At 33.2% G+C, this 13,568-nt stretch overlaps 2 protein-coding genes across 4 annotated transcripts; both read right to left on the bottom strand.

Moving 5' to 3' along the window:
- Positions 1-495: 495 nt before the first annotated feature.
- On the bottom strand, positions 496-5,116 carry LOC130641381 (receptor-type guanylate cyclase gcy-22-like). Its single transcript, XM_057448156.1, has 7 exons — positions 4,637-5,116; positions 3,480-3,789; positions 2,839-3,092; positions 2,250-2,372; positions 2,031-2,166; positions 1,456-1,578; positions 496-1,180 (listed from the first exon to the last, which is right to left on the bottom strand). The coding sequence occupies exons 1-7, from the start codon at positions 5,114-5,116 to the stop codon at positions 1,008-1,010; spliced, it is 1,599 nt and encodes a 532-aa protein (XP_057304139.1). The 3' UTR covers positions 496-1,007.
- A 61-nt stretch (positions 5,117-5,177) lies between these two features.
- LOC130641382 (serine/threonine-protein kinase pdik1l-B-like) lies at positions 5,178-12,429 on the bottom strand. 3 transcript variants are annotated; one of them, XM_057448159.1, is made up of 2 exons: positions 11,254-12,428; positions 5,178-5,308 (listed from the first exon to the last, which is right to left on the bottom strand). In XM_057448159.1, coding segments are annotated over exons 1-2 (996 nt in total). In that variant the 5' UTR covers positions 12,248-12,428; the 3' UTR covers positions 5,178-5,306. The 3 variants fall into 3 exon arrangements, with proteins under 3 accessions (XP_057304142.1, XP_057304140.1, XP_057304141.1); XM_057448157.1 differs by lacking the exon at positions 5,178-5,308 and adding an exon at positions 8,943-10,053 and having other exon boundaries at positions 11,254-12,429; XM_057448158.1 differs by lacking the exon at positions 5,178-5,308 and adding an exon at positions 8,943-9,761.
- Positions 12,430-13,568: the final 1,139 nt, after the last annotated feature.

Here is a 13,568-nt window from a genome sequence, read left to right as displayed (position 1 = left end):
CTTCATAAAAAGAAGAGACTTTAAATTGAACATATTCGTATATTATATATTATATTTATTTCTGACTTTTATTTTTATTATTAGATATTGTACTGGATTTTACAAATCGAAATGACTATAATAAAATTTGTAATCATTTATGTTATATTCCGTTGCCTGAAAATAATGAAAAATATTATGACGATATTATGACGATATTTTTCAAGAAAAAGGGCGATATAACTAGTTTATCATATAAACCGAACATAAACCATTGTATACATGGTATACCATATATACATTGTATATATGATATACAAGAACTTATATACATTGTATATAAGTTATTGCAAGGCAATATGCGAAATTAAAGAATAATTATACTGTTAATATTAGTGTTAGTTTCATAAAAATTATTTTTCACTTGAGGAAAAAAAATTTGAAAATTTTTTTCGGACAAATTTTCGTTTTTCCAGAAAACAAAGGCCTTGCTCTCGTAGCACTCGTTTCTCGGTGTAGAAATTGAAAATATAGCATATATTTCGTGTAGATTAGCTAATCAAAATTCTAGAAAATATCCAAACATATGATAATAACGAATAAAATCAAATAATAATAGAAATCGAAACTTCAAGGTTTCCTGAACCTCGTCACCAGGGTCTTTTTTCTCTTTCCGACAATCTCAGACAACGAAAAGTCTCAGAGAAGAGGATGTAATAATTTTGATTTTCTTGTGTTAAATTGGTGGACATTGGCGTTGGTTTCATGATTTCAATATTTTAATCACGTCCCCTAGGGCTTATCTCATTTTTTTATCTTTAAACAGCGTCTCATATCAAAAGACGCTGCAAGCCCTGGGATCAACGTTGACGTTTTAGAAGAATGTATACCGAATATAACGAAAATACAGGCAATCAGTATGATAGCTGCTGTAATCTTTTATTGCAGTGGGGCTCAAGACGATTTTGCGTCTGCAGTTTTAACCTTGTGTGCGAGTGTCGAAAGAAGGTCAAACATGTCTACATATCCTAGCATTTTTTATTAAAAAATCCACATTTAGGTGTATCGAGTGGTAAGGATCCTAACTGCCATCTTTCACGAGCGCCCTTGATACTTTCCATCTTGTATGTTACACTTGAGCAAGAAACTCCATGACAAATGGGTGTCATCTTATAAATTGGCGTTGGTGAAAAAGAGAAATCTAAAAAATGTGTGAAGTTAAAATAAGGAATTTTTTTTGGTAGGATGAAATGCCTAAATATATACAGGAAAATTCTAGAATAGTGGCATTAATGGTCATCCAAAAAAACTAAAAAACACCAAAATTCAATGATTTTATTGCCCACCTTAATCGTCATAACAAAATAAGACTTTTGCCAAGTAATAAATGTACGTTGGGGAAATGACCCAAATATGACATAGAAAGGATGTACCGTCTCTCTCTTTTTACAAAGTAAAATTTAGTATACTACGTACTGTTGATATTTTTCTTTTCGGCAAGATTTTTCATACTCTTCTTTTTGAACTGGAACTGCAGTACATTATAAGGTGGTTGGAGCTCTCCATCCGGATTAACAAAAAGTGGAGATCCATCGATACCTTACAAAAAAAAATATTTGTAATAACACTAAAGTTTTAAAAGATTATAAAACAAATTGTCTCTTATGTTTTAAAAATTCCATGTTTACCTTAAAATGGTTATTTTTAGGAACAGAGAAAGGAGAAACCTTGATACAAAAGTTGTCCCCAAATCATTTCATTCCTTTTCCGTGAATAAAAGTCCTGTGAATGGAGTTAAAGTTGAACTTTAACTCTGCAAGCACCTTTGTTTCAAGAATTTTTTTTTTTGATATAATAGACAAAAACCTCCGAGAACAAAAGTGGTTCGCCAGAACAACTAATCGCATTTTTTACACATCACGAGATCTTGAGCTGTACAAATTCAATTTTTTTTATTTTAAAATACAACTTTGTCCCCTGGGCTCCTCCATGCCTTTTTAAGAATCTCTGTACAACGCGAATACGCACTGGGTTGATAATGAGTGTTTCACCTGTAAATTTCATCCCTTTCATATTTTCAATGATTGCAGTTCCATTTGTAATGCTGTCATAATTTTCTATTGTTTTGTTCATAGCAAGTGCGTACATCATTATTGCATTGTATAATCTCTCCGCTTGCACTGGTGGCTAAAAAAACAGTACTTAGAATATACCGAATAATGTAGACGTTTATTTTATTATTATGAATATCAAAATATTTGTTAGTATACTTTTACTCTTTTGCTGAGCCCCAAATAGAGGTTATTTTGAAATGGTGGTTTTGACATTCTATCTTTCACTTGTTGTTTAAATCTGTTGTATTTCTTTTCTTGTTCTTTCGTCAACCAATGAATCTAGCAAATAGAAAAAACATTTTCGCGTAAACCTTATAAAATTTATAATGAATATAGCACTCTTTTTTCCGCGTCCACTTCTTAGGGAATATATTTTTTATAAAATGACAAGGCTTTCTCTGACGATTTAAACCATGCGTAAATACAGGTTGCCATATGTACATAACGACTCATAGCTACCCGTCATATAGCTAGCTACCCGTTATATATCTTACTGTGTAGATCTTAGAGTAGATTCCACTTTAGGCTGCCATGTTTTGTTACTTCCGCTATGACTTACCTAGGTTTACCAAAGTATACACAATATTTGTTTTGACTGATCATCTCGTTTTTACCAGCTTGTACCTAGGACTTCTTATGTTTATACTGGGCCCCAGGTTGTTCTTATGCCAATTTTTTTAACCTTAATCTTCAACTTTATAGAACACAAAAAATTTAAAATATAAGTACATGAGAAAATGCTTACCTGCGGTTGGATCACGAAAAGAGATTGGTACGCCTGAGCTAACAACAACTTTTCAGATGGTCCACCATTTTGTGATGTTCCTCTCCATGGAAGGGACCAAACAAGTTTGGATATCTTTACATTTCTTAGAAGCGAAGGACTCGACACGAACGGATGAATCGCAATATAGACGTAATCTCCGTTGTCCAATCCTTGTTTTGCAACGTGAAGCATAAACTGGCGAAGGTAACCTTTCTCGCACAGCAACAGTACAACTAAATATAAAATACAGTGCTGGTAGTAATTGAAGGCGAAAATGACTAAATTTTATTCTCGTCTCCAGAGCTTTGAGGTGAACCTACTTTCGAGATTTATCTAAAAAAGCTCTCGGAACAAAAATGCTAAATTTTCCTCATAGATTCAACGACCAACCATTTTTATTCATTTTTTTTTAAACCGCTTAAGCTTTTTAAGGTTTATAAACTCAACAAAAATTAGTCGACAGAGAAAATTTATTCTGCAAAATAACAAATTTTGTTTAAGTAACAAATATTTTTTATCGAGCTTTTTTCGCCGACTTTCTTTCTCGACAAGGTATTTTATTAAAAATAACATGAAATATATAAAATAGGGAGAAATAAAAATAAAAGATGAAAAGTTACCTCTTGCCTTTGACGGAAGTTCTTTTAGAAATGGCATAAAGATGTGATCAAGATTCTCGTCTTTATATCTGTATGTGTCCCGAATGTCATACTTAGTTTTTAGTGTGATTTTAAATTCATCAGAATCAGAAATTTGTCTTTTTAAAGTCTTATAAACTGGTTCCCATATTTTATTTTCTTCATAAACCACTGCGATTTTTTTCCAATGAAACTTTCGTAACAGCGATATTATCATCGAGACCACGCCTGTGCCCAATGGCGAGACGGTTGCAAGTGTTGCCGACTCTTCCTTTGTCATAGCATTGTAATCCTACAAAAAAACAAAAAAATTGCAGAGCAAAATTGTTTTAAAAGAGCTTCGAGAACGGGGTTGAACTAAAGTTCATAATTATTATTACCAGCTAAGTCGAGTGGTTTCTCTGGTCATTCCTACACTAACAGAAACATTGCATCTTTCCCTATTCCCTATTCCCCTGCTACTGTTAGGTTTTTAAAAATAGGATATAAACATGGGGGAAGCCGAAGCTTTACAACGGGAGGGAAAGTCAATTGAGAACATTTAGGTATTGTCTAATGCAATTTTGGGTACATCTTTGTACTGTATTTTTTAAATGTTTTTTTTTTGAATAATTTTTGAAGGATTTATTTATAAAATTTAGAACAAACGCAGTGTGCGACATTTGAAATAAATTAGCAATACTAAGATGATATAAGAGGAGTTTAGGTGTAACATGAAAAAAAATTGATGTTGTGAAGTCATGATTTTAATGCAAGTCTGAAAATATCCCATAAATAAAAAGAACGAAGAAAAAAAAGGAAAATATTTCATATTTTTTTCTTAAGCCTGATGCTGACTTTTATCAATCTCGTTCTCCATATTTAATCGTACCGATGTCAGAAAAGAAGGATGTCCCGGGGACGAGGTTGACTGTTTGTGTCACGTGGACAAGTTGTCATACTTTAAACGTTAATTCTAAATACAAGCACCTTTTACTGCGACTGCGCAACACCTTTCAAAAGCAAATAATCCTGGGGACTAGGTTGCTATAAATACTGTGCAGTTAAAATTTGTCTTGTCATAAGGCGAATAAATGTTACATAAACATTAAAACTATGCGCGCATATATGAAGGACGAAAGAGCTTTTTTTGTACTCACCATTGATATCATCGGGAGGTTGATTGCAGCAGCATTCTTTGTCACCGATTCAAAATTACACACAAAACCAATAAAAGCATGTACCCCCATCCTGATTTGTTCAATTTGTCCTCTGATAGCCTGCATTTCATCACATTGAGTATCCGTAATTCTTTCCCTCCAAAGATATTTCAATTTGTTTTTGGGTAGCAACCGCCTATTGTTGTTTATATCTTCAACGGCTACATCAGCTGCTGATGCAAAATATTGAGGGTAATTAAAGCCACTTTTTCCGATCTTGCCAATTTTCTCTTCACCGAACACCCATGGCAGGTTTAAACCAAAAACGATCTCGTCTTGTGGCCAAGCTGATTTTAGATGGTTAGGACCACGCACAAAGTTTTTCTCCTTATTCGCTGTAACATATTGTGTTAGCTGCAGACAAAACAAAATGGATTTTATCATCTTGTTTGTTCTATCTTCTTTTTTGTCACTTTTCATTTGCTAACCAACAGGTCTTCAAGCGCTTCATTTTATAGAGAATTTATGTAAACACGAAAGTTAAGTTCACTGTTAAGTAAACATATCCTGGTGTTTTGATGACGTAATCTTGTTTCTTTTGTTAGCATATTTACCACAGTATCCAAACTGTCTCGACTTGAGCGTAGCAGAAGCAGGATATGGCTTTTGTTTCTAAATATCAAATATCTTCTTTTTCATTACTTTAATTTTTCGTTTGCTAATCAACAAACGGGGCAATAGTAGTCAAAGCAGGATGAGGTTTCGCCACCTCCTCCTAAATAACAAATATCAAACAAATTATACTCCTTGGGGCCTATTCATTTGATTCAAAGGACTGAGAACGAGCGAGTTCGTTACGCTGACGCTGCAACAATGTTACAATAAGCAGTAATGTATTACAAATAACTGGTCGTTATTCCGTTGAAAAATTCATACACCTTTTGTATGCATTTCGGTTCTCAGATAATCGCTTGCCACATATTTCGATATTGTGGTACCATTTTGCGTAGAGACAGACAAAATACTGGTATTATTTATATAGAAGTTAACCGCACTGTAAGCACCGCAAAAAAAGCCTGATGTCTATGACGTCTTAAATGACGTCAATTTAGGAACATATCCAAAACGTTTGACACTTTTTTGTTTGGCCTGATTAATTTTAATTTTTCACGAACAAAACATCCACGCGTGTTGATATATTTTTAAAACCTCAATTTTAAATACGTCACAATCCCAGTACTCGAAAATATTTTAAAAATAATTTTTGTTTCTTCACTAATCAATTAGCTCACCTCGCAGAAGGAGTTAAAATCAACCAACTTCATCCCCAGGGCTCTTTTTTTACTTCTCTCGCCGTGCAAGATTGTCAGAAAGAGAAAAAGAACCCTGGGGACGAAGTTGAGAATCACCTTAAAAATAATCTTTGTAGATTTTTTATAAAAAAGCTACATGTGCAAAGTTCAGTGGAAACAGGGGGTAAGGGTCAGAAACGACAACGGGTAAATGTTTCTTGTAAGCGACAACAGTTTTTTTTCCACAGAAACTGAATTGTTTAATTAAAGATCATAATGATCACAATATTATCGATGCTGGTTGGCGAAAATCCAAGCTTGAACGCCAATCAGCCATGCAAAATGGTTAAAAGGAGCGCGAAAATTAAATGTGCGTTCTAAGTGCGCAAAAAATAAAACGCTACAATTTACACTAGCGCGAAAATTTCATGAATTAAGGTAAGCAAGAACACTGTACATAGCAGCTCCGTCATTAATGAAATTTCTCACAAGAACACTGCACATTATAGCTCAGCCATTAATGAAATTTCTCACAAGAACACTGCACATAATAGCTCAGTCATTAATGAAATTTCTCACAAGAACACTGCACATAATAGCTCAGCCATTAATGAAATTTCTCACAAGAACACTGCACATAATATCTCAGTCATTAATGAAGTTTCTCACAAGAACACTCCACATTATAGCTCAGCCATTAATGAAATTTATCACAAGAACACTGCACATAATAGCTCAGTCATTAATGAAATTTCTCACAAGAACACTGCACATAATATCTCAGTCATTAATGAAATTTCAGCTCAGTTATTAATAGTTTTCCTTGGCATTTGACGTACCTTAATGGTACTAATTATCGCGCTTTTTCGCAGTTTTTGCGCAAAATCACGAAAATTTGTATCGCAAAAGTTTTGATTTTATGTAAACTACGAGAATTAATACTCGCGAAAAAAAAACAATAAAAAAAACAACGAAATCTCTTGGAATTCTTTACCCTTGTGACAAACTGCGGTTAAAAACAAAAATATAAATTAATTTAGTGACAATATCCTTTTTTCTTCATCTTTGTATAGTTAAACAGTTACGTTTTTTTCTTTTCTCGAATGAGAGTTTTGATGAGAGTTTGCAACACATCACGGATGTCTTTCCATTTTACCTCCGCCGTTTTCTTCTTCTGACCAGTGTTTTTATGCTACACTGCGTTAATCTCTGATTTAGATTTTTATGTTAGTTTTTTATCGAAAGATATGTACCGGTAGTTCTTTTTTTCTAGTTCAGAGAAGAGAAGGCATTTTCTGTAATGCTTTCCACAAATTTTGACTGCAACTTTTGCTCCTCTATCAATGATAAACATCGCGGTAAGACTGATCTACATAGGTTAAGTTTTACTACAATTTCAGCAAGGTAATCTGGTTTACTCCAATAGAAAGGAAATTTTTAAAAGAAATTGAGCTTACGAGAAGCATAAAACATATTCGATTTATTTTGTAACATTTTAAATTTTTTGAAAAACAAGTAAACAGATATTTATCGCTAAGTTTTTTTGTTTTGTTTTTGATTTGGAACACACTGAAATCTTAAGAAAACCGTGAACTTTGAACGATTCGCAAAAAATTATTACTAGCAAAAATTAGGGGGACCAACGTGTCGTGTATTATTTCTGGAAGTAAAACCTGCTTAAATTTTAACCATATTAAAGGTCCGCGATAAAGTTGGGCTTATAATATTGCAAAACTACAAACCGCTCGGCTGTTATTTAGCGAATCCAGAGATGCGCATTTTTAATTTATGGATTTCAACAGTGACATGGAGAGGAAAAAAATTATCCTGTTTCTTTTCTGAGTTTGATACATAATGGCATGGTACACAGATCGTGTTAAAATAGAGAAATTCTCTACAATGATACTTTCTTTAATTCAACCTAGTTCCCACGGAATTTTGCATTTTTAATGAATTTTATAACGGTGAAAAAGCCACTCCTTAATAACGGCTCAGAGGCCAGTAGACCCTGGGGACAAGCTTTCTTTAAATATGTCTTAGTGAGTTAAATCAAGAAGGGTTAAATTGATCACGAAGCATTTATAATTTTCTTTAAATTGAACATCTTTACGAATACGTTCAGATTCAGCTGACCCAATATCAGAAAATCAAGAAAGCCCTGTGTACGAGGTTGGCCCTTGTTGTTACACGTTTCATTTTTTGCGCATTTGGCAACTCCTTTGAAGATCTATCGATGCAACTATTTAAGAGGTACAACTGCTTCTAATTTTAGTTGTGAAACCTAAACGCCTCAAATTCGACATATGAGTTAGCAAAACACAGAAGTTACTGAGTAATGCCCTTTGCAGTGTTTTTTATCCACGAATAACAACAATCCCTCTAACACGCAAATCTCCTTGTGGACAATTATCAAATTTCAAAGCAAGCAAAATAAAAATCCATATATAAATATACGTATACATATTTTAAAAAAATGTTTTTTCAATATCAACAACCGTTACCCCCTCCATATTTTGCTTAGTGCAAAAAGATTCTTTGACGTCATTTCTTGTGTCGGTGACGCATGTGCTAATCCACACGACGTATTTTTGGATAGTATAGTAATACTGTCGAAAACTTAATGATAAAGATAAAAGGATCAGCCTTTTAGAATATTAATGCGTCACTATACCTGGCACCTGGATTATTTCCTTACGAACACAGAGACTTTGGTCTTACTGGGTAGAGTTAGCTATTATTTTTGTCATTTTCTTTTAATAAACGATAAATTCTTAGCTATAGATTAAACTAGCCATACATTTTTAGCATGCTACACTGTATAATCTATTATCTACTTTGTAGTTTTAATGGATTCTGATGAAATATCAAAAATCAAGTAAACTAACTAGCTACATAAACATAAATTATTACATAAAAAATTATTGCATAAAAAAATAAAATATTATTTTTAGCACTAAAGGTTTTGTTTATTTTACTGCACTTTATTCATGTGACTTGGATTTCTTGTAACTGCTACACGAATTTAGTAATTTCGTGTTAAAAAAGCATAAAAATTTTCGCTCCGAAGTGAAATACGAACACAAATTTCGACTCGACGAAACGTAAAACCACCCCACAAAAAAAGATACGACGCGACAAAAACCACACCACGAAGAAAGATACGACGCGACAAAAAGCATTTACGACGCCACAAAAGCCATACACGAATATTGTCCCATATATAACTCCATACTCCTCCTCACTAGCACTAATACACATAACTAAAAAAAGTTAAGCGTAATCAAAAAAGCCATGGGAGCTTTATAGCACCCTGGCTTCCGTTGTTAATAGGGTTAAGGGTAACGATAAAAAAAAGTATTACAATATTATTTTATTTTTCGTGCGCAAAACAAAAACAGTAATTCAAAATTTTAATTTACAAAAAGATACGCAATTTTACAAAAAAGATGCGCAAAAATATTTCTGCTTTACAATGACAATTTATCTAATACTATACTATCTAATACTATATACGTGTTAATGTAAAAAAAAGATTTTTATAGGGAACAGAAGGATTAGATTATTGGCACTTCTTAGAGTACATTAAATAGTGGTATCACAAACTTTTAGTGTAGGTGTGAGGGAAAAAAATAAGCAGAAGAAACATGACTTGTAAAACATGTTGACTCCCGTACTGTTAACTCGAGAAACATCAGCTAATACGTAATTAATAAAACTCTTTAAAATACACAAATTGTTATAAATAATTTATTTATACATACATAACCTTGAGTAATTAAAACAAAGCTCTTTGCTTTATTTTTAAGTTAATAACGTTGAAACCCGACAAAACCCTAAATGCAATTTATAGATGTTAACCAATGACTTCACTCTTAAAAGCTGAATTTCCACTCATACTTTAATTTGATTGGCTATTTCTTTTTGCAAAAAAAGCTGAAATATAGTTTTTGATTTTAGTTTGTTTTTAAGTGGAAATTCACCTTCTTAAAAACCACATATTAAATACAGTTTCACAAAGATTTAAGAATAGACATACAAAATACACCAAAACACAAATTAAACAATATTTGAATCCCACAACAGATGAAACGTAAGGCTTATCGTTTGATGTGCGTTCACAACAAGCTTAAAATAAACAAAAACAAGTCGGTATTACTGCTTATCAATACAAGTATGGATACTTGTATTGATAAGCAGTTAGTATGGATTGGGGAGGGGGGGGGATGGAATGTTTTATTAATTTCTGTTTGTTGCAAAAAGACATAAGAAACATAAAAAGAATAAATTAATACCTCAACCCTATATCTATCTATACTGGGCTTTTTACACCATTCAAATAAAATGAATGACTTAAAGCTTACCTCTAATTTGAAAACAAGTTGATTTCATATGAAAGAGGTTGAAAAGTTGTCTAGGTATTTTTTATTTCTTTTAAAAATTTTTGTTTCTAAAGTTTTTTGAGTCTATAGGTCCCCCAATTATGCATGACATCATCTCCTAGATCTAAGTGAGGTGTTGTATTTAATGTTTTCAGACATTTAGGTTGATAAAGGGAAATGAATATTAATTTTTACTCATTACAATTATCATTGATAAAGCAATTGCTTTTCAGCATATGGGAGATGATGTCATAATTAGTGGAACTTCTAAGTCCAAAATACTAAGCTCTTTCATATGAAAAAAACTTGTTTTTAAGTGGGAGGTAAGCTATAAGCTCTGCTTATGAAACTTTATATAGAAAATTCCCCCATTGCTGAAATGATGATGAGAATTATCTCATTTGCCATTCGCAGCTTGAAGATTTTGATGTTATTGCGCTTCTAAGAACACCTGCTTTGCTACTAACCATTGTGAGTCGAAGCAAATGGTTTGTGTGTGAATTTAGTTTGATACATTGTTTCCATGCAACTACCCCTTAATAATATTATCATTTTGGAAAATGCAGAATGTAGGTTATTGTAAAAGTTCAAAGCTATTTTTTCTCAGACCTCGTTTAGAGACACCATTGTCATGGCAAGACACGAAACAGGATTTTAAACATTTCCAAGTAAATAATTTTCAAATAAAATAGTTTTAAACTTAATGGAGAAGTATTTTAGATGTTAAAATGAGAAAAGAGAGTTTGTGGTGGAAGCCTTCCAGTATAAATAGGGTTAAGGACTTCACTAAAATATATATACCTATGCAGTTTATATACAATTGCTTGCGCTAATGAATTTCACATACAAGCAAAATAAATCCTAACACAACGCTCATACACAGTCATTGACAAGAAAAATTAAAATTTTTAATAACAACAACAAAAAAATTCTTTCAGTGACTTACATGATAACCAATTTTCTTTTTCCTCTTCATGGTTGTTAGAACCAAAAGTTTCAATAAAAATATCATTCATTTCAATTTCAATTGTTTCTAAAGTTCGCCTCTCCTCTGGATTAAATGCCAACATATTTCTCACAAGCTTCTGAAGTTTTTCGTTTTTTGCACAATTAAAAGTTGGATCAATCCATTGCTTTTTTTCGAACATGGCTAAGCCTATGCCAACCATTTTACCATAATGGTCAACAAACACACCAAAATATTCATGACCGTCAAATCTACAAGATTGACGTTCTAGTATAGAATGAAATATTACACCAAGAGAAAAAATATCTGCTTTCTCATTATATTTTAAATCAAAAACTTCTGGAGCAACCCAAAATGGTGTACCAGCAAATGTTCCCATAAAAGCATGCAAATATTGTGACAAATAATTATTTTGATATCTCTCTATATCATTTCCATTCTTCACACATGTAAATTCTCGAGAAATACCAAAATCTGATATTTTTATATCATTATTTTCACAGATTAAAATATTTTCTGTTTTTAGATCTCGGTGAACAATGTCATGGCCATGCAGATATGACAGACCTGACGCCAATTGAGCTAGCCAAGTGTACTGCATTTTATTATCAACAGGTTGTCGTAAACGGTCATTTAATGTGCCATTTTTGCAATACTCCATAACAAGCAATGCAGTTGTGTTAAAATAATCAAAAGCATACATTCTTACAATGTTTGGATTTCTTAATTTTAACAGAATGTTTATTTCTTCAGCTATAGAATAATATTCCTGCATATTCTGGCATGAAATTGTTTTTACAGCAAATGGCTTTCCTCTGTTATCAAAAGCTTTGTACACAGATGCAAAAGCACCCTCTCCTAGTTTCTCTTTTAATGTCAATATTATTGTATCAGTCCCAATGTTTATCTCAATTTCAGTTCCTCTATCGTTTCGGTCGCTTAAATCACTTAAGAGAGGTTCCTTATACGCCATTTTATTGATTAAATTTTTAAGGTTGTATAAAACAAAACATACAAAACTGCTTCCTCTCGTTAATCATTACATCATCAAGACTGCCATCTTCCCAGAGTTTCAGTCACGTGTCTTTTACACCATCACCTTCATACCCTGTTTGCCAGGCAGAGGTCCCGTTTAATTTCGACTCCTCCAAACCACTTTGCCGTCTTTTTTTATAATCTAAAAGGCAAAAAAAAGAAAACTGGGGACGAGAATGGACTCAAACCGATCGATCGGTCAAAAACGCAACAGTGGCCTAATGGAACAATGCAACACACAAATTTAATGCTGCCTTTTAAGCCGGTTTTCCACTAGGCGGATTATTCCGTGCGGAGCGTTCAGCGCAGAGGATATTTTCCGTCTCGCAGAACGCATTTTATTTTTCCACTAAGCACGGCGCCATTATGCAAACAACACCATGAAGTTCAGTCGCCGATTAGTTCTTCTTAAAAAAGTTAAACTATTGAAATTGTTGGCATCTCTCTCGTCCTCAGAACTTATTTATATCTGGACGGACTGGAAAAAAGCCTAACAAATGCTGGGAGGACTGCATGTGTTTCCAATAAAATGACAGGAAGGGGCCATTGCAGCACAACTTTTAATCCAACCGTACTTTTGAAAGAAATAGACATTTTTTTTCATTCAAAGTTTTTTTCTATTTTTTCTATCTATTTTTTTTTATTTCCGCCGACCGCTACGCGAGGCGGAATCTTTAAAATCGCCTTGAGGGATACAGAGAGAGACAGCGCAGCATGGATACACGAGGTTGTGATATTTAGGCCTTAGGCTAAAATAGTTGCGCGGACCCTGTCATTGTTATTACCTGAAAAGCCTATAGAAATGCTTCGTTTTGTTTACAACTAATAAGAGTACAGATTGTAAATAAATAATCTGATCTTCACGATTTTCTAGTATTCTACATTCCTTGGTCAAAGCTTTGGACAATGACCAAAAGCAGTTTGAATTCTGATTGTACGCATCGTGTCCTTTGGCTTTGCCTGTGGGGAACTTCTTTTAGGGTTGGCTTGCTGGTGAGAACTCCAGAGTAGTTTATATTATAGTATACTTGATGTAAGGTAAGAATTATTGTATTTTGATTCGCTAGCTGGTGTTTTCTAGCTGATCTGCACATGTCTTTTGTCTAGTTGCCAAGCTAGCTAACTTTAGAATACTTAAAGCTAGCTAGCTGCCAGAAAAGCAAATTTTTAGTTGGGGTTAATAGTCAGCCAACTGGAATTAGGTACCCCTTTATTCTTTAGTTTTAAAAGGGTTTTATTAACTATTTCTGTAAATTTAA

Source organism: Hydractinia symbiolongicarpus, chromosome 4, assembly GCF_029227915.1.
Source record: "Hydractinia symbiolongicarpus strain clone_291-10 chromosome 4, HSymV2.1, whole genome shotgun sequence".
Classification (NCBI taxonomy): domain Eukaryota; kingdom Metazoa; phylum Cnidaria; class Hydrozoa; order Anthoathecata; family Hydractiniidae; genus Hydractinia; species Hydractinia symbiolongicarpus.
This window is presented reverse-complemented; position numbering and strand designations above follow the sequence as displayed.